Source organism: Ochotona curzoniae, unplaced genomic scaffold (assembly GCF_017591425.1).
Source record: "Ochotona curzoniae isolate NIBS_2020 unplaced genomic scaffold, NIBS_Ocur_1.0 scaffold_4683, whole genome shotgun sequence".
Lineage (NCBI taxonomy): Eukaryota > Metazoa > Chordata > Mammalia > Lagomorpha > Ochotonidae > Ochotona > Ochotona curzoniae.
In genome coordinates, this window is record NW_024467121.1 from 13,786,371 (window position 1) to 13,812,892 (window position 26,522).

The 26,522-nt window shown below is 39.9% G+C and overlaps 1 protein-coding gene across 5 annotated transcripts in view; it reads right to left on the reverse strand.

Annotated features, from left to right (window-relative positions):
- PRKCQ (protein kinase C theta) overlaps positions 1-26,522 on the reverse strand; it is a 119,356-nt gene that overhangs the window by 45,766 nt on the left and 47,068 nt on the right. For 3 of the 5 annotated variants that reach the window (XM_040967765.1, XM_040967766.1, XM_040967763.1), the window contains exons 2-9: positions 23,917-24,043; positions 20,519-20,718; positions 17,593-17,653; positions 9,173-9,335; positions 7,667-7,698; positions 7,486-7,571; positions 3,137-3,266; positions 138-247 (exon numbers count right to left, since the gene is read on the reverse strand). In XM_040967765.1, coding sequence (XP_040823699.1) covers positions 138-247; positions 3,137-3,266; positions 7,486-7,571; positions 7,667-7,698; positions 9,173-9,335; positions 17,593-17,653; positions 20,519-20,718; positions 23,917-24,034 — 900 coding nt within the window. In that variant the 5' untranslated portion in view covers positions 24,035-24,043. Of the gene's footprint in view, positions 1-137; positions 248-3,136; positions 3,267-7,485; positions 7,572-7,666; positions 7,699-9,172; positions 9,336-17,592; positions 17,654-20,518; positions 20,719-23,916; positions 24,691-26,522 lie in introns of those variants that run through there. The other 2 variants (XM_040967767.1, XM_040967764.1) reach the window with 2 other exon arrangements.

Sequence of the window (26,522 nt, forward strand, 5' to 3'; positions counted from 1 at the left end):
AGGTGAAAGCAGCAAGACAAGTATTCAGAAATATACTCCATATGGCTCCGTAGAGTTGTAATAAACCAAGAGCAAGAGAATTTGAGTGTCCCTTATGAGCCAATGTGGCAGAACTCATTGGTTCAATGCTTCCCTACCTGTTGAGTACTTTCAATCATTGCTAGAGCTTCAGCCATTAGCTTCTGGTTTATACCACAGAGGTTGGCTACTTTTGTCTGGCATCGATGATGGACGTTCATGCCACATGCTGAAAGGTAGAGATGGGACTGATGAACAGCAGAAAATGAACACACTGGCATTAGCTTTGTTTTGCTAAGAGAAAAAGGAGGAGGAGTGGGGATACGGGAGCATGATCCATGGGAGAAAAGTACACGCTGTGGTGGCCTGGAACAAGTCACTTTTACTCCATGAACCTCAGGTAAGGGATCACTTGCAAAGACCTTACGGTCTCTGTAGGCTTCTACCTTTAAGATTACCATTTTTGGCAAGTATTTTTATTCATGACTCCTGAAAAGCACACCATAACTAACTAACCACTATTTTCTGTGAGCAAAGGATCATTCTTGGATTAGTCCTACTGCATGCATACATACACATTCACTGCATTATGTCATTAGTCTTAGAAAGTGCAAACTTAATATATGGGATGTTATAATTTCGTTGAAGAAGAATCTAAATTTTTTTTCCCAAGTTCCAGCTAATAAAACCCTACTTTCAAGTGTTACTTGCTTCTCCAAAGATTAGGCAAGTCATACGTAATTGGGCAGTAGGAGTTACAAAATCATATAGTTTTAATTTTAACTTTTTATTAGCAGTCTTCATACAAAAGTTCAGCATAGTGATGAGCACTGAGTAGGTACTCAATGATCACATCACATTCATCTTTATCATTTGTTGCATTGACATATATATCAAAACATTTAGGTGAAATTGGGAAGTCCTCATCTTTAAACTAGTTTAGTTTTCTTTAACTATTTCATCATGAAACAGTATCAAGCAGTATTTTCTTGGCAAATGGCTGCCAACTGTTATTAGTCCCAATATACACATACATAGATAGAGCCATAAGAATCTACTTGAAGCAAACTCTTCTATGTGCATCTAAAATCTTTCATATAGCTAGAGCATTTTCCCATGATACCATTACGAATTCTGCAGTTAGCATTATAGGGGACATGTTTATGTAGGTTTTAATTTGGGTGGCCCAGTTCTATTGTTTTACTCATTACTACAATGCGAATTAAGACAGGACTCCATGACAGCACAATGGGATTGCAAATTTATTTTGTTCCTTACAACTGTAGCAAGACCTAGGCTTGTCTCCCATGCTCATGGTCATGAAGAAAAGCCACCATCCCCTTTCACATCGTTAGTTTTTTGTTACTGACCTATCAGATGGCAACTTGACCTCTGTGAATGCAAAAAGTCCCTTTTGGTGGCTATTTTCATGGGAATTACTGTGGAGACAGAGGGAAGACAGGATAAAGGGTAACGGGGGGCTATTTAAGAAGATAACTAAAAGGAGAAGCTGAGAAAAGAATAAAGAAAAGAAAGGGGGAAAGAGAATTAGAGAATGAAGACAATCAGTAGGAAGTGGACAGGTGGAAGGGAAGAGAATTGAGGAAACAGGGAAATTTAGGGACTGTAACAAGCAAGAATGGACCATGAAACAGGGAAAGAGAGGGGGAGGGAAAAGGGGAAGGAGAGGTAACAACAGAAAGGAGGGAGGGGAGTGATGTGAAGTGAAAGTGGAAGGAGACAGTAGGGGCAGAGAATGGAATGGGAAGGGAAGAATGTTAGAGAAAATGAATAGAACAAAGCGGGAGATGTGAGCATGAAATAATGCCTAGGAATCTTGGGGAAAGTTCTGAGCTTTGTAGTCAATGGATCAGGATCTGCCTGGCCTCAATAGGCGGACTCTCGGGCTCCAGGGTGGTGGCACCTGACTTTGATGCCATCTCAGGATTACTAACCAGTGGGAATGTGAATAATTATGTTTCTATTTATGAAATGAGAATACTGGGACATTAGTCTTTTTGTCTATGAACCTGTAATGATGTACTTTATAATATCCTACCTAGCCACATAATCATGAACAGGCATGTAGAGAAAATTACGTGATATTTGGGGACCATGAAGAGATTCCTAGGATTAATTATAATGACCTGTGTTTTTGCCTTAGGTAGTGATTTGGAAATGTAAGTCTTCTTAAGATGTCACTCCAGGCTACACTAGGCACAAGAAACTTACACGGATGAGGTAGGAGTGTCTGTGGAGGATGGTCTGGCACCTTCTGATAGCCTATATGTGCTTAAAAGAGAAGACACAAACTCATACTACCCAATGACATGAATTAAGACATGACTGGCACAAAAAAACCTGCTTAAATACTTAACAGGCCTGTGCTGCAGCAAGAAACCCTCCATTTGAGTCTACATCACCCGGGATTGGCTCCTAGCCTCAACATGTCCCAACCACAACAGATCATATTCTTGGTTATGGTTGGAACCTTTTGTCTCACTGCTCCCTAATTCTGGCACAACAACCTCTCACTTTCTAAAGATCACTTCCCCAGAAACTTAGAATTTCAGAGCAAGAAAACCTTATCCTGTTTCCTTTCCTCAAGGTAGGTCTGAGGAAGTCCACTAGTGAAGAATGGCTCAGGTACTGCTCTAAGAGTAGCCTTTGAGGAAAGCTCAGACAAGGAGAAACACTTGCTCGCATCATGATTGGGTTGGCATCTTGATGGAATGACAGAAGACTGTTAGCTGGGGCAAAGCAGAAGGGCAATGGGGTACCACATACCTCACCTGCCAGAATTAGGGAGAGGCAGACCAGAGCCCACAGAGAAGGCAGCAGTTTAGAACAGAGAGAAGCTGATTAGTCAGAAGAGAAATTCCTTATTTTTGTCAATGACTGTGGTACAACAAAAGTTAGTTGAGGCAACGCCTGGATCATGACTAAATCTAAACTGCTGAGCAATTTTTTTTTGATACAACAATGAGACTCTTGCAGGTGTTCATGGGTGGACTCAGGGTGCATGTTAGATCCTTTTCTCCCTAGTTTTAAAAATATTATTATTGATATTCTACCTCCTGCCCTTTGCAGAGGTTGGGGCCCACCTTGCTCCACTCACCATCACACTTGAGTCCTTGCCTTGCCAGTCCCCACAGCAGGGTCCCACAGTGCTCACAGAAGGTTGGGCTCTTGTAATTGTAGACTTTAAATCTGTGTGGCATGTCAATTTTGAATCTCTCCTTGTGGAACTGAAAGAAAGGGCAGAAGATGTGACCCTCATACGTCTTGGGGTCTTGACCTTGAAAGTCCTCGCAGATGCATAGATACTTCAGCACAGCACTGACCTTAAGGAAAATATGGGTACTGTGTGCATTGTAACCATCTTTTAAAATTGTGAAGCCTTCTAGTCATGTCTGAAGGAGACAGAGTCTAAAGCTCATCCAGCAGAGGGACAGACTTGCACCTGCACACATATAGCACCCTGGACAGCTAAAGTCAGGCAACAGCACAGGCAGGCTAACATTTCAGGAGAAGGTGACTAGGGAACTAGGATTATTTATTCAAAAGAGAGTGAAACTATCATCATTTAAATAAATGAAACCACCCTTCCTGTTTTCATATAAATATTTCCTTTTTTCTTTCAGTTCAGAACTAATGTTTTAACCTTTGGAACACATTCAAAATTCCTTTCTGCAGGAAACGTTGCAATGGGTTTGCTAAGGTGGGAACAATTTTTGCGCCTGTTACTCATGACTAGAAGAACTGCTGTAATAAAAGGCAGGGGCAATGCTGCCAGGTATAGTGAACAGATATGTCACATGTGCATTTTTACATATACATTATTTCAACTAATTCTCAAAATACAGCATTTGAAGTCACCTTGGCATCTAGTCTCCTTTGACAGATGAGAAGAATAGGTACAGAAAGGGCAAGAAAGTTGCCCAGATCACACAGCTGAGTCAGGGTACCTAAGAACTCAGAACTGAAGCCCATCCATCCTCTTCTTGTCTCAAAACAAAACTGATGACTCAAGATATGAGGTAAGAGGTGGGAGAACGATGCTAACGGTAGTTTTATGAGGTGTCTTCTAAGAGTTTATTCAGAATAGCTACTATAAAAAATCCTAGGGCCCGGTGGCGTGACCTAGCGGCTAAAGTCCTCGCCTTGAACGCTCCAGGATCCCATCTGGGCACCGGTTCTAATCCTGGTGGCCCCTCTTCCCATCCGGCTCCCTGCTTGTGGTCTGGGAAAGCAGTCGAGGATGGCCCAAAGCTTTGGGACCCTGCACCCGTGTGGGAGACCTGGACGAAGTTCCAGGATCCTGGCTTTGGATTGGGATAGCATTGGCCGTTGCGCTCACTTGGGGAGTGACTCATCGGATGGAAGATCTTCCTCTCTGTCTCTCCTCCTCTCTGTATATCTGACTTTTCAATAAATAAATAAATCTTTAAAAAAAATTCTGCATAACTTTCAGATTTATTTTGTCTCAAATGATTATTTTTAAAACACATACATTTTTATTGGAAAGTCAGATATATAGAGGTAGAGAGACAGAGAGGAAGCTTAGTGGTTTTATAACTCTGTTATAGCCACATGCTATAACAGAGTTCCTGAGTTAAAGGTCCAAATTTGGAGAGCCTTCTCTTGACGCAGACTTTGGGAGGTGGTGGTGATGGTTCAAGCAGTTGAACTCCTGCCACTCATACAGGAGACCTGGAGTGTATCCTTAGCTCTTGGCTTTGGCTTCATTCCAACCCCTGCCACTGTCGGCATTTGGGGAGTGAATCAGCACATGAGAGCTCTTTGCTTTCTTCTCCTTAAACCAAGTAAAAAGGAGCTTGAAAGAAAAGCTTTTGTTTTGTAAGACAGAAACACAGTTAATAGGTCAAAGTCCAAAAGAAGGGGACTATTGCAAATTCTGAACACAGTTCCAAATGACTCAAGCCACGGTTCAGGTTCATGAAGACTGTAGATCTGCTCTTCCCAAAAGGAAAACCAATTAATTGAATGGGGTTAGAAACATTTGAAAGGTAGTGAGTTGTGTTGTAGGTATAAAATCTAAGCTACATTTTGAAGACCTTGCTTTAAAAACTAATGTCTTATTTTTTTCCTATTGATTACATGTTGAAATAATATTTGGATAGATTGACTCAAACAAAACATGATTAAATCAACCTTACTTTTTTTTTTGCCTTCTTTATTTAATGTGACTATTTGAAACCTTAAGTGATCCAGTTGGCTTTCGCTTATTTTGTTGGCTACAACGCCATCAGATTTGTGGCACAAAAAGTCCCCAAACATGATATACTTTTGAAGGAGCAAGAAATCAAGACATATACCAAGGACATGGTATTATCCATGCAGATATTCATTCATTAGCTAACAACTTATGAATACTCTCCTTATGGTAAAGATTTGGCTAACTATTGAGGCTATCAGCAATGCTGACAAATAATGATTGTTTTCAAAAAAGCTGAAGGCATCAAAATAGAAATGGGAGGGTAGGTCTGGAGCTGGCAATTTGATTTAAACAAATGCAAACATGGCCTGAGAGACTGAGGTTAAAATTTTAGGCACAGCTCTATCATTGACAGGTGATTTGAGTATGCATAAACAACTTGAACTTCTTAGAGCCCTTTTCGAGAATCACAGGTTAATACCAGACTATCCCCTCTGGCTCTAAATTTTGGAAGAAACTGTACTCTGCAAAAAAATTCAACCCATTTATATCTCTGTGTCCAGAAAATCACACACCTGAGCTTCACTCCTACTGCTTTTCAAAAAATCTCTTGGCCCTCCCATTTCAAGGTAATCACTTCATGGGCCTTTATTACTTCCCCACCACTCAAACTCCCTTAGACAGCTTCCTACCAATGAATCTACAATGTCCCCTCAGCAGTGGCCCTCTCGCTCTATTCCCTTCCTCTTAAAACTGATGAAGTGTCCCTCTGCTCATCGGAGGCCTATCTCTATGTGAGATCAAGACCCCTCCCTTTGTCAACAGGCTTATTTGTTTCTCCCTAGCTTCATCCATCTCTCCTTGGCAAAGAGAGAACTCTCCACCTTCCAGCTGCTGTAACTAGTAGAGTAACTTCCTAGTTAATCTCTTTAACAATAGCAAGACATTGATAGTGCTCATATCCTCACCTGTCAGTCTCCCTTAGTTCAGGCCATAAGTGTCAGACCTTCACAATGTCACCGACACTTCTCCGACATGGAGCTTCAGTGATCTCCACATGACTCTGCTCTTTCTCAACATTACATTTGCATAGACAAGAACCGATGCTATCACCTTCTGGTTTCCGTAGCTTCCATATATTCTGGGGAACTCACTTTGCATCTGTGCTCTCAATCTTGATTTCCATCCCTATTTGTCTACAAACTTTTAACATCAGTATCCTTTACAGTCAGTTACAAGCGTTTACTTCACTCTATTTTCTAAGTAATATCTTTAGCAGCTTTAAATTTCACACATATTGCAGCCACTTTCAAAACTATAGAATTGTTTCATTGGTCCACATGTTTGATAAACTTATGTAGAAGTGTATATATAGATATAAATATAAATATATATGTATATATATATATGATTGCTATCTGATACCTGCACTTGGGTTTCCATAGCATCTCGGACCAAACATGTTCATAATGGAATCACAGGTGTTTTTCTTTTAGTCTTATTCATATTGCCACGTTTTTTTTTTTTTTATCTACCTCATCACTCATCCTGAGACAGAACATTTGAAGAGGCCAGACTATAAGTACTGTCTTTAGAGTCCTGTATTTAATCATCCACACCCAGTCCTTTGAAGCAGCTAGTCATTTTTAACTAACAGTCACCTTAAAATATGATAAATTTGAGCCATTTCTGTGGTGACCACACTGGCACACACTAGCAAACAGTGCCCTTCTAATCCTCTATTCTCACCTTCAGTGTCCTCTGATTTCACTTTCTTCCTTTCTAAAAAAGCTTCACTTTTTTGAAAGGCAATATCGTACAGAGAGAGGAGGAGGATAGAGAGAGAGGGGAAACCGAGAGCACTCTTCATTTGCTGGTTCATTCTCCAAATGATCATAATAGCAATGGCTGGGCCAGACCGAAGCCCAAAGCCTAGAATTATATCTGGGTCTCCCACATGGGTGGAAGAGCCCAAGCACTTGGGCTATTAGTTGCCACTTTCCTAGATGTATCAGCAGGGAGCTCCACCAAAATTGCAGATGCTGGTACTCAATGGGTACTCATAATCAATGGTGGCATCACAGGTGGTGGTTTAATCTGCTGTGTACCAGTGTTGGCCCTCTGGTTTCATCTTCATTTAACCCCCTATATTCTTCTACAACACCACAGAGAATGGGCTTTCTACTTAAGTTACATGCAGCTCAGACATTTTTAAAAAAGGATTAGACTATCAAATGTAATGTCAGGATAAAACCTTTGTGAGACAGAGAAAAAAATCAAATACATACCATAGTTTCTCGGCTATTGATAGCTGATCCTGTGCATTTGGCTATAACTTTATCAATACACTTCTTGTGAATTGCTGCATTACATTCTGGAAAGACATAGTTGTAACTTCAAACTTTCAGCAACTAAGAGCAATTAGATTAAAAAGATGATGACAACAAAATGGAAATCCTTTTTACTTACGTCGACACTGGTAGCCCTGCTTGTTCAGACCCCTGCAATAAAGCACATGACTGATTTATTTAGATATTCACATCAACATCCACATAAAAACCATTTCAAGAAGAATGAGATCTCACAGAGTCCTGAGCTCACAGAGTACCATCAGTTCTGATGGATCACTTGCAGTGAGTATTAAATTGATAGTGTGTCTTTTATTTCAAGCTGCTTTGATAAAAGTCTGATAAACAAACTAGGTATCTTTAAGAATAAATTGGATAAATTGGTTTCTTTATTGCTTTTGTATTTTCCTAGCAACATATAGAGTTTAAAATTCGAGACAAGATAATCACCCCAAATTCCTAGCATGAAATGTCCTTGTGTTCCACTTAAAACATAATTGTTGGACCCAGCATGGTAGCCTAGTGGCTAAAGTCCTCTTTGTATTGCATGCTCTGGGATCCCATATGGGTGCCAATTTGTATCACGGCTGCTCCACTTTCCTTCCAGTTCCCTGCCTGTGGCTTGGGAATGCAGTCGAGGATGGCCCATAACCTTGGGACCCTGCTCCCATGTGGGAGACTAGAAAGAAGCATCTACTCCTGGCTTCAGATTAGCTCAGCTCTGACTGTTGCGACCACTTGGGGCATGAACCAGTGGACAGAGCATCTTTCTCTCTCTGTCTTTCTCTGTGTAAATCTGACTTTTAATTAAAGAAAAAAACTACATCATTGTCTCGCTTAGATGAACAATCTCATACCTGGTGAACAAAGACATCTATAACACATTTCATTTCCTTTCTCCAAGTGCCTCTGAATCTTTTCAACCAACAAAGTCTCAAGTTTAAGAACAATTTTTGAGTAATACTTGTTATTGAAAAGGAAGTAGGTTCAATTAATCAGATAAAAATTGGATGATGAATATACATCAAAAGTTTGTTTGACTTTTGTTTATCTTGGTGAAGTCAGAGTGGTGCAGTCACAGATCCTGCAATACCCAAAGGAAAGAACATCCCTTGATAGTCCAGGAAGCTGAACATCAGAAACAGGAGTCATTTCAAGTCTTCACTCTAGCATGTCTGTTGCTATGTGGTTACTGAGTCTTCAACTAAGTGTCTGAGGTTGTAAAGACACCCAAGAGCCTCATCGGCATTTTAAACCACTAGTTTCAATGGAAGCTACTGCCTGTTGGAAACAGGAGCACCAGCACAGCTGGGCTACTGAGGTGACAGAAGCCTTGGCCACAAAAATCAACTATGCCTACATGATGAAGCTCCTCTTCATCACCAGTACCCTTTTGTGTGGTTAGAAACTAAGGTCCTTTATGCCTTTTGCCCCAAAGGACCTTGCTCTACAGGACCCACACTATATGAATCTTGGATTAAGATCATTTTACATCTCCTCAGTCCAGTCAGCTCTCATAGTACTTACTCAGGCAACACTCCTGCCCCCTTCTGGAGCACACTAGGCTTGGTGGTTTAAGCAAATGGATTAGAAAAACCCCCAAATTTGGAATGAAATGCCAAATTACCACACAAACTCATGGCAGACAGAGCAAAATGTGGGTTGAGGGAAGAAGGTGGCAGTGAACTCGTGGCACTTGACATGATGGACTTTGGCCTGTTTGATGGCTCCTCGGCGGTGATGCAAAGCAAAGAAGCCTTCTGTCTCAAATTCACTCATGTCCTTTGTGTCTGTAGGAAGAGAATTGGGAACAAGACGAAGTTTTGCAATATGTCAGTCACAGCTGGGAGAGTCAGGTGGTAGTCAGGTAAGGAACAGAAGGGGGTGGGCACTGAGCACCTATGTTAATCTGATTCTAGCTACTTATTAAGGTAAGTGTAATACAATATTCCACTCTTATCTGTGAGGAATACAACCCAGGATCCTCAGTGGATGTGGGAAATCACAGATAAGATCAAATCCATATTTGGTTTGCTTTTATCAAATGGTCCCGACAGCATAACTACATTTGAAGCTAAAAAAATTCCTGTTTTAAAATTCTGTTTTCCATAAATCTCAACAAAGTACCCATACAGTACCAGAGTTATCTATCCTTTTCTATTTTATGCCTTAGCATTTCCTTTGCATTATTACTCTGTATTTTAGAGTCATTAAGTCAAAAACAGATTACTTGAACACGAATCCTGCATTACTTCAATGGTAGATCTGATAATCAAGGCAGTTAAAAAGAGCTAATGGGTGGGTAGGATTTATGGAGCAGATGTGCTGGACAAAGGGCCAATACATGATGTGGGTAGGACAGAGAGAGATGGCATGATCATTCATTCTGCTACTCAACACAACGCATAACTTAAAATTTATGAATAGTTTCTACAGTGTTTCACTTTAATATTTTTTGCTGCAACTGAGTAGAACTGAAATCACAGAAAATGGAACCATGGCTAGGAAAGGACTTTTATAATAACACTTCTTTCCTTAATTAGAGATATCGCAGGATATATGTGAATGTGGATTATGAGGTCAATCCCTCACTCTTCTTTCATAGACTGAGCTATCCTCTTTCAGTTCTTAAGAATCAGACATCACAATTTAAAAATTATTTATTAAGCTCTCCTTTTTCATGGTAAGTAAGCCAGGAAAGGCAGGAAGTGGCAACTGCCTCTCTGTGAGTAATTCTAGAGAATAAAGTGGACAGCCACGTGGGAGCCGCATTTCTGAGTGTACAGATACTTTACATTGGCCACGGAAGACTGAACTTGGGAGAATTGTGAGGGCAGACACATCTTTGAGAAGCTCGATTTAATCTGGTTCTTGATGTCACAGTGATCAGATGTACCAGCTACAGATCATAGTGATCAATGTGGAACCGGGCAGAAAACTGACTTCTATAAAATACTGCAGGTTTTGTTTAATGTCCATATATCCTTGTGCATTACCCAGTCATCTAACCCAAATCACCAAATTCACACTTGTTCTATGTCCCCTGAGTTCACAGATAGTGATGAAGGTGTTTTGGGTAGTAACTATTCATAATTATTCTGCATAGATTCCTATGCAAAAACTTGAAGGATTCTAACTTAGCAAAATTCTGAGAATACCCTGACAGAAGCCCAGAATCCTCCAAACCACAAACTGATAAGGTAGTCATGTTTAGGCAGTGTATGACAGAGAATAATACTATAAACAATAAAACAAAGACAACCAAAATAACAAACACTAAGATAAAAATAATGAACTATTACAACTGGTAGAATCATACTTGCACAATTTAACAATTTTAGATTACATTTTATATTAACTTTATTTTCACAAATACAAAAAATGTAGTTTAGTTAAGAATAAAAGACCCATCATATTTCACAAACATAAAGAATGAACACTATTGAACCTAAATTACTTCCATTCTGGCTAAGCAGCAACAAAGGCCCGAGATACACTGAGGCAAATGCCCCTGCCTGGGGATGTTAGTTTCCCATCCCTATTAGTAGGGAGGCTGGAACCACACTAGGTAGACAGGGAAACATGTTGTAGGAAGACATCTCTAGTTCCCACCAACTGCTTTAGGAATGAAATCTCCCCTACAGTAATCTCTAGGGCAGTTCCTTCGGAAACCCCTTAGATAGGCACACTGCCCCTTCCTTAGGGTTATTGAGTTAGTCATTCTCTGCTAGTACTGCTGTTATATGATTAGAGATCTATTTACTACATATGATTGTTAGACTAGGTCATTTGATTCATTTCTATTTTGGTCTAGATATAATAAAAAGAAAGAAATATTTATACCTTTATATTCAAAAGATTTAACTAAGCAATAGATAAATGACAGGTGATAAATACTAGTGTATATACTAGCCTACTGAAAATTAAAATTTATCAGGAAATGCTCCTTTCTGTGATTTTCTTTATCCTCTAAACATTCCAGTCATTATTAGAAGTCGGTAAATATATATGGATATAGAATTTAAAAAATTATTTTGGTATTAATAATGTTTATTTCTAAAGTAACTTATTCTCATATTATTGCTTTGAATGAGCTTATTGGTTTTTATGTTTGCTTTGCTCCTAATTTTTTTATTCAGCCTAATTTATCACTTGTTTGCAGTCAATCAGATCACAAATGTTTTCTCAGCAACTCTGAGTAAATTGCTATGCTGAGTGTTATGAGGAAATAGGAGCTGCCATTCCTAACCCTTTAGCAGCTAACAGGCAAGTCAGGGAGACGTGACACACATACAAAGAACCGTTAACTATGACAGGCATTGAAAGGTGGTGCAAAATAGAGTCAAATATAGACTCAAAGTAGACTCAGATATGATTACTTGTATTTTTTTAAGAGGCGGGAAGAGAATTTATGGAAGAAACCAAAGGAAAGCAGCTGACAAAGGAAGAGGAAGACTCGGATACTGTCACATAAGACAAGCCAGAAAGAATGGGGACTTTTTCAGCATGAAATGATATGGCAGTATCCAGGAAACTGAAGGCTCAGAGACTGGCAACTTGCCTTGAGGGTCCATAATCTTGGAAAACATATTCCAAAATTTTTATCAAAACAATTTAGATTTGTAGCGTATAAGAATTGTAGGAGTGAAGAAACAGTTTATAAAAACTGTTTTTTCAACAGTTGTTTTGGAGAAAAAAGGAAAGAATTCATAGAGGTAAAATGGTCAAAAGGAGAGATATATTTCAATGCTGGGGAATATGGCTTCATTCAGTTTTTGGTTTTTTTTTTTTTTTTTTTTTTTGGCCAAGAGAGAAGGAGGAGCTGGAAAATGTTAATGAAGTGTACTGATGGAGAAAGGCTGCTGAAGATGGCAGGCTTGAGATCAACAAGGGGAGAAATGAAACAGGAAGTGTGTGAGGCAGCGCAGAGGCAGAAGATGGAGTCTCCCTCAATCACACTGGGCCAATATCAGTCTCCAACAGTGAGACCAGGATAACTTCAGAAACCAAAGTGAAGGAGGATTTTTGCAATCAGCACTGTGTGAAAATCTACAGGAAATCAAAGCTCCGAATCCCACTTGACCATTCTACATTCATCAAGTATTTCCTATGTGCTCAGCCTGCAACTTGGACACATAGGAAAAGACATGGTTCAAACACTGCTGTCCTGCAGGGAGCTGAGAATCCATAAGGAAAGTCAATCAAAATGGCAACTGTAACAACACAAGTATTTACAGGATGCCCTGGAACTATGAGGTGACAAACCACACAAGCTAAGGCAGGTGGAAGCAGATGCGAGGTGAGAAAGCAAGCAAAACTTGACAAGTGGATACAGGTAGAGATGATGATGAGTCGTTTTGAAGAATAAATGACTCTTATTAATATGCGGGGGAAATTTCAGTGGATAAAACCAAAGGTTTTCTCTTGAAGTGGAAGAGAAGAGGAGACGAGAGGGATACAGAGATGAGACTCCTCAGAAAGAAAGTGGGAGAATCAAATGTGGTTGACTCTTGTGAGAATAGTGAGAGGCAGACCAGGGGCTTTATAGAGATGGGCAAGCACCAGACAAGCTTGATTTCTGTAGGTAAACTGCAAACACTGAAAGGTTGTATTAGAGGTAGAGGAAAGTGGCAGCTTTCCTGTTCAAGTAGCAGCTTAATATAGTCCACCCTGGCAAGTTAGTAGAATGAATGGGATATGGAATAAGAGTCATGATGTATGCAGACAAAGTGAGAAACATTGACTAGATCCGTGGACACAAAGTCTTGATTGATGTGAGAGGTAAAGGGGAGCCTTAAAAATTGCCTCCAGATTTTGTGGAGGAAGTTATAAATAACCAAGATAGTGAGTACACAAGGAACAGGTTATTGGTGAAAATAGTAATATTGGGTAATATGGATGCTTTAAATTTTGTCATTTATATTTGACAGAATTTGAAGTACTGACACAAAATGTAGTTGGACAGTCCTACCAAGAGACCAAATCCATGAGTCTGAAAGAGAAACATCATGTGGCAGCACCCATTAAAAGGGACTCAGCTGAATGCTGTTTTTCTAGGAAAGCTATGAGGAGTGAGAAGAGAAAATGCAACACTAGGGGATTGCAGTATTGTGGTTGAAGAACCAATTCATGATAACTGGACATGTCAAAGGCTTAGCATTTTGATCAAAGTAGGTAAGGAGTTAATCACACGAATGAGCTAACACATGAAGTGAAAGTGAAATTGGATTAGGGTGAAGACTAGTACTTCTTCAGTGAGAGGAAAGACAGAATTAATAGATAGGAGATAGCAAGGTATGAGGCTGGGTCCCTTGAGGTGGAGAATCTTGTAAGTGATGAGTTGAGGGTAAGCAATGAGTACTGAATTATTAGAGAGAGATAAAGCACAAGAAGTTGTGAAACAGGTGTCGGGGGTATCAGAAGATGATGGCAAATTCTAAAGATGAAAGGGATGGGAGAAGAACAGAGGGAAAAAAGGGAAAAATGATTCTTGCACATAAGTTAACACAGGGCATGGTCAGAAAAAAAAATGGAGTGAACTATGGATGGTATTGCTGAACCATCTGCTTCTGGGATGGTGTTCTCTGAAAAGAGATTTGGGAGACACGGTGCTATATTGAAAGTTACCTGGGTATGAATTCCTTTCCATATCTCCCACCTCTGTCCCTCCTATCATCATTTTCAAATTTGGCTATCTGAAGAAGAATCTCTCAACGTGTTTTCTAGTCATTCAACTTTCACTTTTAAAAATTATAAAGTACTTCAAAAGTGAACTTGTAACAAGTATACAAGTTCCATTAATTCTCCTGTGAAATCTCATTGCTGCTTTATCATCTTTTATACTTCCTTTTAATTATTTCCTATAAAAGCACATCTGTATCAAATTCTCATCTCTTCTCCACGGCAAGAAGTACTTTATAATAAAAGCCAATAATATGAAATTAGTTGAATAAGAGAAAAATGTGCTCTTCTCATTGGTTCATGCCATGGTCCAAGTCTACACACACCCCTTGCTTGGCCTTTGCACCATCCAGCATTCATCCTTGATATGCCTGCTTTTCGCAGAGCCCACGGATTCACTCTGGCTATTCTCACATTTGCTACTCTTTTATTCAATAGGAAATGTTCCGAAATCGCAAACTTTTTCTAAGTGATAAGACACCGCTACAAGTAGATATTTGTATCCTATAAAACTTTTATTCATGTGCAAAATGTTTAAAATATTTTTTAAAAGTATCTTCGGGCTATATGTTACAGTGCATATGAAACATAAATGAATTTTGGGTTTGTCATGCCCAAGGATTATCTTACTATGTGTATGCAGATATTCTAAAATCTAATAATTTGGGGGGAGTTTTATGCTCCCAAGCATTTGGAATGAGGGACATAATAATGCTAATTTAGAAAAAAATAAAATCAGTTTACCACTAGTTAACTTCACATATTCATTCTGAGAATTAAGATTCTATATGTAGTGGTACTTGATTCATTTGAACTGTACTGATAGGCTATTCAGACACTAAATACTGTAAATTCTAGTTCTGAGATCAAAATCTGTGTGTGATGTGAAACTAAAACTCTGCAGCAATGCAGTTTTTACAGTGCTTTGAACTATGTAACTGTAAGCAATAACATTTTGCCACTTGTTTCATGGGAACATATCAGCTTTAAAATTCATTTTGTATTATATTGATAGTATGAGCACCTTATAGCATATCACTTATACATGAAAATATGTGCCTACAACAGAATCTTTTGCATTTACATTCTATTTCATAATTAAAATAAAGACACACTGTAAAAGCACTGAGCATAGGAATTCATGCAAGTTAAAAGTGAATGCTCTAAATGTTTTATGCTCATTGGGCCCAGATACTTATTTTCAATTCATGCCTGAGTACTTCTAGGGATGTTAAGAAAATTCTTACCTCTTCCTTTTCTCCTAATTCTTTTCTATCACAATTGCAGTAGAAAAGAAGTTGCACCTGAAGGAGGCCTCTCCCGCCCGGAGGTGGGCAGCTATTTGGGCAGGTGGAGAGAGCTTTCCTGCCCCTAGCCGGCAACCCAGGTGCTACTGGTGCTGGGTGAAGCCCGTGGGCGAGTTCTGGGTGTTTGGGGATGTGGATCAGCAGGGGAATTGGGGGATCGCACTGGCGGGGGGGGGGGGATGAGTGATGACCTGAGGGCTTATGCCTAGGAATTACTGTTGAAGGACTTCCATGGATAAAGCCATTGCATGTATAGGTAAAAGAGGAGCTGAGACCAGTTTAGGGGGTAATAGGAGGCCCTTTAAGAGTCAGGACAAAGTACCAGCACATGTGGGAGACCTGAGCTGGGGTAGTTAAGAAACGGCCATTACCGAGCACCCCTCACTGGCACACACTAAAGATCATAGTATCCATTAGTGAAAGATGAAACAGGGGATGGGTAATGTTAGCATGGGCCATGACAAAAACTAGCATGTGAGAGAAACTAGTCTGGTAACAGAATATAGGGGTGTATTTTTGGGCTCACCACTGTGGAACTGCAATCTCCATTGGCAAGCTCAAGAGCTATGGATGGGAACACGTCTGGCTGGGGAGCGCATGGGAAGCCCCTGCTGAGTCTGGGCTGGACATGGCTATAGTTTCCCCTGGTGTGGATGAGGAGTGGGTCTGTAGAGTGGCAGACTGGGCAACACTCCACTGATACTCATGAGAGCCAGAGTGGGTGTAGAAAGGGCTGGGCTAAGTCTTGACTCCCGGTGAACCATATGAAGGCTTGGTCTGGGCTTGGACCAGGTGTGGCTGGGCTGCAACATATAACAGTAAAGAACCAAAATGGGTGTGGACTGGTTGAGCAAGGCCATTGTTCCTGCTAGGACAAGAGATAGACAAAGTCAGCCTGGGCCAAGGACCCACAGTTGTGCAAGAGATCTGACACTGGGAGGAGACCTGACAGATGAACATGGGGAACTCCTTTGTCAGAATGCAGTCCCTGCAGGTGAGTGCAAGAACCAAGGCAAGGAATAGGCCAAATCAGACCAGGTTGCAGTATCCACTGGCATAGATGTCGGTCAGGTCTGGGGACAGACCAGGCTGGGCCAGATCAAAACATTCACTGGCAGATCTGAGAACTCAGATGGGGTGCAGAGTGGCCAGGCTGGGCTGCAACATCAGCCACTTCACATTAGGGCCAGGACAGGGATCTGGCTGGACTGGGATACACTACAGCATCCACAAGCAAGAGCTGAAGCTGGGGGCAGGCTGGACTGAGCCAGGTTGCACAACACAATAGTTGATGTTGAGGTGAGGCAAGCCATGTCAGCCTGGGGTAAGTGGGTGCTGGGTTTATGAGCCCTGGGGGTGGGGGATCTGGTGGGGCTCAGGTCATTGGCCCAGGTCCTAGGGCCCACCCACAAGGTAGGTGCTAGGTTTGTAAGTCCAAGGTGCAGGGGATCTGGTGGGACTCAGTTTGTCTAGTGTGCATCCTTGGGCCTGCCTATGAGTGGAAAAGGTGAAGCAGTGGATTCAGACCCTGATGCAAATGGAGAATATGGGCGCTCATTAGGTACCATCATAGAGGAGAAGAACTCAACAAAATGGACATTTACCCCAGCCAAACGATGACAGCAAAAATCTGGGTAGAGGCTGACTTGAGGTTGACTATGTCTCCCAATGGACATTGAGAGGACTGCCACAACCTTGGGTTGGTGAAATTGACAGCATTTCAGAATTATCCAAACCACTTGGCCAGAACCTTTGGAACATGCACCACAACGAGACCCTGGGTTGATATCAGGTGGTGGTTCCCCATCTCTGGGTACTGGGACATTTGGGAGTCTGGGCGTGGCTTCCCTCCTTATCTCTCCAATTTGCCCAGAGACAAGAGAAACAGAATATTCGGAAACAATGATTTCACCCACTTTTACTTAACCCTTGGTCCTTCCCACTCTGATTAATGATGTAATCATCATCAAAAAATAAAAATTAAAATAAAAAGAAGTTGTACCTGAAGAGAAGGTCATACCCTCCTCAACCCCAATCAGAAAGAAGAAATGTCACTTGCCACTCATTTCCAGGAAGTATCTTGCATTCATTAGCATTCGTCCTTGAGGTTTCAGCTCCAGCTGATTGGGAGAAGGAAAAACAGTATCAGTTAGGATGAGAAACCAACAGAGTTCAATGACATGTTAACTGATTTCTCTGGTGATGGCAAAAGATTTCAAGTGAAAAAAAGATGATTTCCAATATTGAGAAAAATTATTGTGCCTCTATACTTTACTCCTCATCAGATTACTTCAGAATTCTTGAAGACAGCCTTTCTTCTGTTAAAACACTTCAGCTGTTCCTCATTGTTACTTAAAGATCAAAATTTACGTAGGAAAGAATGTTTTAGATTATATTATTTGATTTTCTTGCCTGTGAAGAAAACTAGTGATGAGAGCAGACATTGATTTTAGTCAGGATAAGAGATTTGACACTAGAATCAGTTCCCATGGGGAAAGTATTCCGTCAGGAGGAAAGATGAATCCTGCTTCCAGGGGCTCACGAACCTCTCTCTTCCCTTCCAGGTAGGATGCTCACATTCTAAGCTAATCAGGGTATTCAGTGGGAGTGGACTTTTCCTTTTGTAAAGAGAGACTGCCTTCTTGGAAAACTGGCGAACTACTTCAGGAAATGTTCAGTGGTTTGGTCTGTGATGGGATAATAAATGTATTTCAACATGATTAAGCAGAAGGGACCAGGACAAAGCAGCATTTAAGAGATGATGCAGAAGGGGAACAAAGAACACATCTAAGAACATTTGAGGATGATTATTCATACATTCAATGACCACACTAGACTGTTAGAAGAAGGAGGAGGAGGAGAAAAATGACTTAAGCCATTTGCAGCAACAGATGTCTTGATAAACCCAGGACTGAACAAAAATTATTTCCCAGTTGTGTGGTTGTGTACCAGTCACTGAAACTTAGGAGACATCTGCAAATCTGACAAAATAGCAACAAACTTTGTCACAGCATCACTACTACTAGAATTTTGTTGCACAGTAAGCTTGTACTGTTTGGCCAACTATCCATTCTCCTATGAGTTTATATAGATTCCTGCAGAGGGGAATGCCATTCAATGCCAAGTATACACATCATTGTTTTCTGGCTTATGGAATAATTTGTAGAGGTGAAGGAAAACCGGAAGAAGAGGACACCTGTTCCCAAGGTGTCTGTCCCAAATGAAGTGCCCAAATTAGTATCAGGTGACAATATCATCACAATTCAGGAAACAGAGGTGATGGCAGAAATCAAACCAGTCAGTGAATAGAAAGACTACATTGAGAAAGTAATATCCTAGCCTACTTACAAGAAAAGAGTGTGCCACAATCATGCACACAGTTGCAAAGGGAAAGCAAAAGGCAAATCTCAAACTGCTGGTTAGAAGCAGGATGGTGTCTATAGAGACGAAAGGTAAGTCTGAGAAAAAAAAATTTGGATAGGAAAGCAAATTTTAAGAAAGCAGATTCTAATGCAAGCGGGGGCGAAACAACCTGTTGATTTCATATTTCAATTAAAAACAGTCCATTACAAATTTTAAAAACACATTAAAATAATCCTAAGATGTCTGTTAAATTAAAATAAACTAGGAAATAACCTTGAAAAAATCGCCAAAGCTTCAAAATGTAAAAAATTGGGTAGTTGTCTAAATGAGGATCTGAATGCTGACATGTGCTTCTGTTGAAGTGATCTAAGAGTACAAAGAAAGCGAACAATCTGACAAAAATCAAGTTAACCAAAGCCTAGGTTAGAAATCATATTCATTAATTTCCCTTAATTTATTATAACAGTTTAATCTTTCAAAAACAGTCCTAAGTCTATCATTCTGCTATTTAAGTGTATCATTACATTGTAGGCATGGAGAATGACAGAGTCTGGCATCATATTGTCAGGATATAGTTTGCAGTTTCTTTGGAGTTCATTTTTGATTTGGAAGCAGAGATGCATACTGCATCGTATCTTCACATCTCAATGCAATAGTCTCTCCAGATGACTGTATGTACATGCATGTTTACCTATATATCTATTCATTTTATACTTTGTACATGGATAATCTTATATCAGAGAGAACATATGATATTTGTCCTTTTATGATGGGCTTATTTCACTGAGTATAATGGCCTTCTGGTTGGGACCACTTTGTTGCAAATGGTAGAATTTCATTCTTTTTAATGGCTGATTAGTATTCTATAGAGTAGATTTGCCACACTTTCTTTATCCACTCTTGAAATGTTTTTTTTTTTTTTCTTCCATGCCTTTGCTATTGTAGATTGTGCTGCTCTAGATACAGAACTCGTTGGAGGAAAGGAATTGGGGAGGGGATATCACAAAGCCTTTGGAACTGTATCATCAAATAAGTTAATCAGTTTAAAAATAAATTTCAAAGGAGGAAAAAATTCAAGTTCCAGAGATCTAAAAAAGCAAAAACCAAAACCAAAAAGACCTGCTTTCATAGTTTAGTCTTCCCTTTGCATTTCTACACATTTGGTACTTAACCTAGGTTTTCAAAAATCTGTTTTATTGACCTGAGTTATGTATGATGTACTTCTTAGTACAATCTAAGCTAAGTAAAATCATTATGACTGCAAAAATACGTGTAGGTTAACAGAAAGGAAACAAGATATGAAACTTTAAGTAATCTTTGCTTTATCCTCTCATATTTCAATGCTTTGATAAATAGACAGCTCGGTTCCTAAATTAAGGGGGATTTGCAATATTTCCAAGCTTACTTTAACAGATCAAATGTATAGCTTCTTCCCCTTTCACAGGGGTGAAAGAGATTTGAAAATGTCAATCAGTTCTAAATCCCTAATGAACAATCACTGCCACCAGTTAGGATGTTTACTCAGGCCAGTCCTTGTGGGTGAAAATTTGGAGTTAGTTACCAGCTATCATCCTGCCTATCAATTAAGGTGTTGAAATGAGGCTCGCAGCTCAGACGTTTACCCAGATTTCTGTTCTCCCGTTGTTCTTCCTGCACCTCTCGGCCAGTGAGTAGAGTTCTACGGTGGTCTCGGATATGAGGTCCACATTTTTGCCCTTCACAATGATCTGCATCACTCTTCCTTTATTGATGTGGGCGTCAAAAGTGCTATCCCAGGGTGGGTACATAGTTGGCTTCTTCTGGATATACATTTGTCCATTTTCTAAGAACAAAAAGACATATTCTCATTACTGCTTCTGTCAGCTCTGGAAAAGCAATATAATTTAATCCAGTAATGGCATCTTTTCTGTCTGCCTTGTAGGATGAATAATTCTGTAGGGGAGAAAAAATAACCTACACAGAAATGATATCCACAGGTTGAGACAGCTTCAAGATATCCAAGCAAAGTAATGTACTGACTATTAAATGTTCAAAGTATGTAATTTAGGCAACAATTATCTGACTTGCACTGGATTTTTCTTTTATTCTCCAATGATTGGTTGCTTCATTTTGGACATGAACACTTGAACAAATAAACTTTTTGAAAAAAATTTCTATGCTTTCAAGATTCTCCTTTTTGAATCTGTAAAGAATTGGACATGGGGCCAGTGCTATGGTACAGCAGGCTAAGACACCATCTGTGGTACTGGCATTTCATATGGGAACCAGCTTGTGTCCTGGCTGCTCCACTTTCTATCCAGCTCCCTGTTTATGGCCTGGAAAAGCAACGAAGGATGCCTCAAGTCCTTGGGCCCCTGCATCCACGTGGGAGACCCAGAGGAAGATCCTGGCTCCTGGCTTCAGATCGGCTCAATTCTAGGTATTGCTGCCATTTGAGCACTCAACCAGCATATGGAAGAGCTCCCACTCTGTCTCTCATTCCCTCGGTAACTCTGACTTTCAAAAAAAAAGTTAAAAATTAAAAAGAGTAGGGTCATGTGATCAACTGAACTGGTATTAGGCCAAACTTCATCTGTATTTGACTGCTTCTTTCTTGTGATAATAAGCACTTTAAATGGCAACTTTAGCCGAAGGGCAAGATTCACTTAAATAGGAGCATACAAAGCTGCTGTAACTACTGTCGACCCTTTTTCTTCTATGAACAAGGCCGTAATAGAACAAGACTTTAGCATTTGTTTGATTAATATTTATTTTAGGGCTACATATAAAGTTCACTAAGCTGAAGCTTAGCCTGTAGGTAACCTAGGTTAACAGAAGCACTAACTATGATACTATCAAGAGTGTAATAGGAAGGGGAAGATTTTGATGGCTTGAGTAAGAAAATTAACTAGAGATTGGGCTTTGCAGAACCCAGTGATGGTATTCATGGTCACATCCACAATTTCCTTCCACAGATGTGAAGCTTTCTCTAAAATAATTCCCTTCCTCTCATCTTATTCTCTACATCTAGGTAAAGGGTGAGCAATTCCTGCAAACAAGGAGCTTTTTACATTTTCTTTAGCCAGGTTCAATGTCACCCAAAAAGAGAATCAGAACTCAGGATCCCATCTGATAAAGGCTCTCAGACTGCTGGTTGCCTGTTTGTCCTTGTTCTGCAGAATCGCCAAGGAGAATGTAGCCTCGCAGCCAGAGGACTGAAACAGGTTTAAATCCTATGGGAGTCACACTTGAATGACAGTGTTGCCAGCGATTTCTCTCCTGAACCAAACCAAAACCAAAACAAAACCATTCAAACCATTCAAACCATCCCCTGACTCCATACCTATTCTTTTAGTTTCTTCCCTTTCTGACAAGGTCTCTTGATCCACATGGCCCATGAGACCGAGTTCAAAGGCAAGGAAAAAAGGAGCAATAAAAAGCGGGCTCTCAGGAGGCAAATGTCAGGGAGTCCTGAGGTTATAAAGAGGACTGGATCCAGGAGACCCATTAAGTCAGAAGCGGCTTTGAAACACTCCGACATTTTGTACTTCAAAGATGTCTGTGACATTTGAAAGGTTTTAGGTTGGGAGGAAGTGACATCCTCACTTTTAACTAAAGAGGAGAGAACTCTGGGAAGAAGGGGAATCAAGAAGATTTGGATAGACTTTCAGGCTTTGATGTACTCAGCATGTCTGCAAGGAGGGGATCAGTCATGAAGGAACGCGTCTTTGCTGGACGGTGGAAGCTAGAATGCTGTGATTTGGAACCCCAGCATTCTGGGGAGTAAACATCCAACTGGAGGTTTTCAGCATCTGACTTGCGTTTCCCTTGCATCTGCACATGCAAATCTCCTAGAGGCCTTTTATGGCCTGCTGTGTATGAAATAACACACATATCTCCATCCCCAGTCTTTCTGTCTACCCTTTACCTTATCTGGATATTTTTCACTGCACTTATCATTTCTACTTAGAATATTTCAGTTATTGCCTTTCATCTCCTTGAGAGGAGCAGTTCAAAGAGAACTTGCCTCGCAACCTCTACTACCCCATATTATTTGCTTTCTTTTTTCTGGGCTCCAACCCCAGGACCCTCCCAGCAGGCTCCCCATCAATATCTCTTGCCCTTCTGAGCTGTGATGATCCTTGCACTTACCCGAAACCTGCATCAGTGGGAATCATAAGTCTTGAGGAGTCTGCTAAGCTAAGAAAGCTACATAGGGAAACAGGTAGTGTGTGTGTGTGTGTGTGTGTGTGTGTGTGTGTGTGAGAGAGAGAGAGAGAGAGAGAGAGAGAGAGAGAGAGAGAGAGAGAGAGAGAGAAACACACAAGAGAGACAGGCTTACAAATAGAGATATCCCAAACATTTTCTAAAGGTCCAGAAAAACCTCAGCTGGGCCAGGCAGAAACCAGGAGCCAGGAACTCAAGGCCTTTCACACTGGTGGCAGGAACCCAGCCACTGGAGCCATCACCTGTTGCATCTCCCAGAGCACATTAGCTGGAGAGAGCGATGAGAACTGGAACTGGGACCTGAATTAATGCAGCACTCTGATATGGAATGCAGTTCTATTAAGTGGGACTTGAATCACTGGGCCTCATACCTGCCCCATGAGAATATTCACATGCAGAGGCAACGAACAAGGTGAGTGGAAGCAGTGGGGAGATACCCTGCATAATAGGGCTGTTCTAATAGAAACCTGTAAACCCACAGATGGAATCCTTGTTGACTGACTCACTTTGCACTCTCACCATGACTACCTATGAATACTCAAAATTGACAAAGCATGATTTTTCCATCGCTCAAACTGGAGCATATAAATGGATAAAGAGAGTTTTCTGAACTTTTCATTTTAATGTCTAATTATAGACTCTGTATTAATTTTTATATATGCTTAGTAAAAGGCACAGCATGAAATCTTTACAGATGATTCCAAGACAATGCAACCTTAATCTAAGTGACTCTCAAGATTCTCAAAGTGCTTGCTTCATGCACAGATTGCAGGAGGATCTTTCTCCTCCTCCCCCTCCCCAGTGCTCCACTTACCTGATTCAACATATTCTTTGACCAACACAGCGCAGTAAGGGCTAATGGCCTCACTCTGACAAGATTGGCAGGCTCCACAGTCAAAGTTGGACAAACCAATTCGAAGAAATGGTGACATAGTCGCTCCCTGGAAAATGATGAAAGACAATCACAGGTTAGGGGCTAGGAGTTGTATTATTTTTGCTACCCCAACTCCACTTAACCAGTGTCTTATCGCCAACAGCCATATCCTCAAATAGGTCAGCTATCCAGAAGAAATGCTTTTAGTTCTGCATATGCAAAATATTGCTGAACTCACTCAAACCACAGACTGATTTGCCAAGGGAAGAGGCTTTCTGGAAGTCTCTATTCACCCTCATTTGTGACATTGAAGTAATGACTAAATGCCAATAAATAAAATGGAGGTAGGCTTAATAGTGAAGCAACTATTACCTATTTATTTCTCCTGTTATTCAAGGAGGTGCCCAGGAAATATGATACAGTCATCAGAAAATAAGTTTATAAACAGAGTCTATTTTAGTCACACTGGTTAAATATGACACCACACAATTCTTACAGGGTCTATTTTTGTGTGTAACGGAATTAACTTTAGGCATTGAACAGCTGATCTTACTTCAAATACTTTCAAAAAGGATCACTTTCTTTTCAATCTCGTTCTCTCTTTCACACACACACACACACACACACACACGGACCTTTCAATGTCATGAGCCATTTAAAAACCTATAAAATAGCACTTTACTGGTCAAGGTCAAACAAAATCTATCATAAATGAAAAAATTATGTTTTCTTTTTTCTGTTTTTTTAAATTATTATTATCATTTTATGATACAATTCCATAAGCTTCTGGGATTTCCTTTATCCCCTCCCCAATTACACTCCCACAAGCTCCCCTATATTATTACTAAAGTATAGTTCTTCATACACAGTCATATGTCCATCATTGCAGGCATGGACAATGGCAGAGTTCAGCATCCTATTGTTGAGATACAGTAAACAGTTTCATTGTAAGTTCATCTTTGTCTGGAAGTAGAGATACATACTACATTGTATCCTCACATATGGGTATGTTAGTCTCCATTTCACAGTTACTGTACATTCCCATAAATGAAAAGTCACAATACAAAATCAACAATAGGAAGAAAAATAGAAATTCACAATGCCATGAAGTTAAATAACATGTTCCTAGATATGACAATCTCCATTACACAGCTATTATACATCCCCTTAAATGAAAAGCCACAAACAAAATCAACAACAGGAAGAAAAAAGAAATTAACAACACCAAGAAGTTAAATAACATGCTACTGAATGATTAATGTGTTGCTGAAAAAATGAAAAAGAAAATCAAGAACCTTCTTGAGAAAATGATGCTACTGTATGATCTATGAATCATTGAATAATTTAATCACAAGAAACTTTGGAAGAAATGAAACTAACAAAAACAAAATCATCAAAATCCATGAGATAGCTTCTGCTGATTTTTGTTGCTGAAATGTGTCTCTTCTAGACAACAAATAGATGGGTTTTTTTTAAATCTAGTCTACTAATCTATGACGTTTGATTGAGCTTAAATCATTTACATTCATGGTTAATATCTATGTGTGGTTCTTTGTTCCTGTCATTTTAGGAATGAGTTGTTCATTGGTTTAGTCTTCTGTTGTCATTTTACTGGGATGTTCTTCCCATTTGCCTTTGGTTTTGTTGAGTGCTATTCCTCTTTTCTGTCAAGAGAACATCTTCAAGTATCATTTGTAGGGCAGGTGTGGAAGAGGCAAATTCTTTTAACTTTGCTTTACTCTGGAAGAATTTTATTTCATTTTCAAAGACAAAAGAAAACTTTGTGGGGTATATTATCCTGGACCGACAATTTTTTTCTTTTAGAATCTGGAATATGTCACTACATTCTCTTCTTGCCTGTAGAGTTTCCTCTGAGAGGTCTCCTGTGAGTTTAATTGCCATTCCTTTAATATGTCAGTTGATTTTTTTCACGTGCACATTTAAGAATCTTTTCCTTATGTTTTATTGAAGAATGCTTGATTATCATGTGTTGAGGTAAAGACTGCTTTTCATCGAGTCTGTTGGGAGTTCTATGCCCCTCCCGGATGTTGTTTCCCAAATCTTTCTGTAGATTAGGGAAATTTTCCCTTGTGATTTCATTAAATGTATTTGTAAAACCAGCTTCTCTTTCTGCACCTTCTGGGACTCACATAACTCTTATATTGGGCCTCTTAATAGTGTTTTTCAATTCTTGAATACTTTTTTTTGGCCTGATCCAGCTCTGCTTCCAGCTTTTTGTTTGCTTCCCCCTGGTGACAGGGATATCTTCCAGCTCTTAGATTCTTTCTTCTGCTTGCTTCATTCTATTTTGGAGATTCTTCACTGTACTTTTAATTTGCTCTGCTGTGGTCTTAATTTCTGATATATCAACCCTGATTTGCTTTATTTCTGCTATTGCTTGTGTAAAATATTCCTTAAATTCTTTGAACTCTTGTATGTGGTTCTCATTGTTGATCAGAAGCTTTAAAATAAGTTTTCTGAATTCTGTGTCCCCTGTTTTCTCGATGTCATCCTCAGTTAACTCTGAGGTTGGCATAGGGATTTGC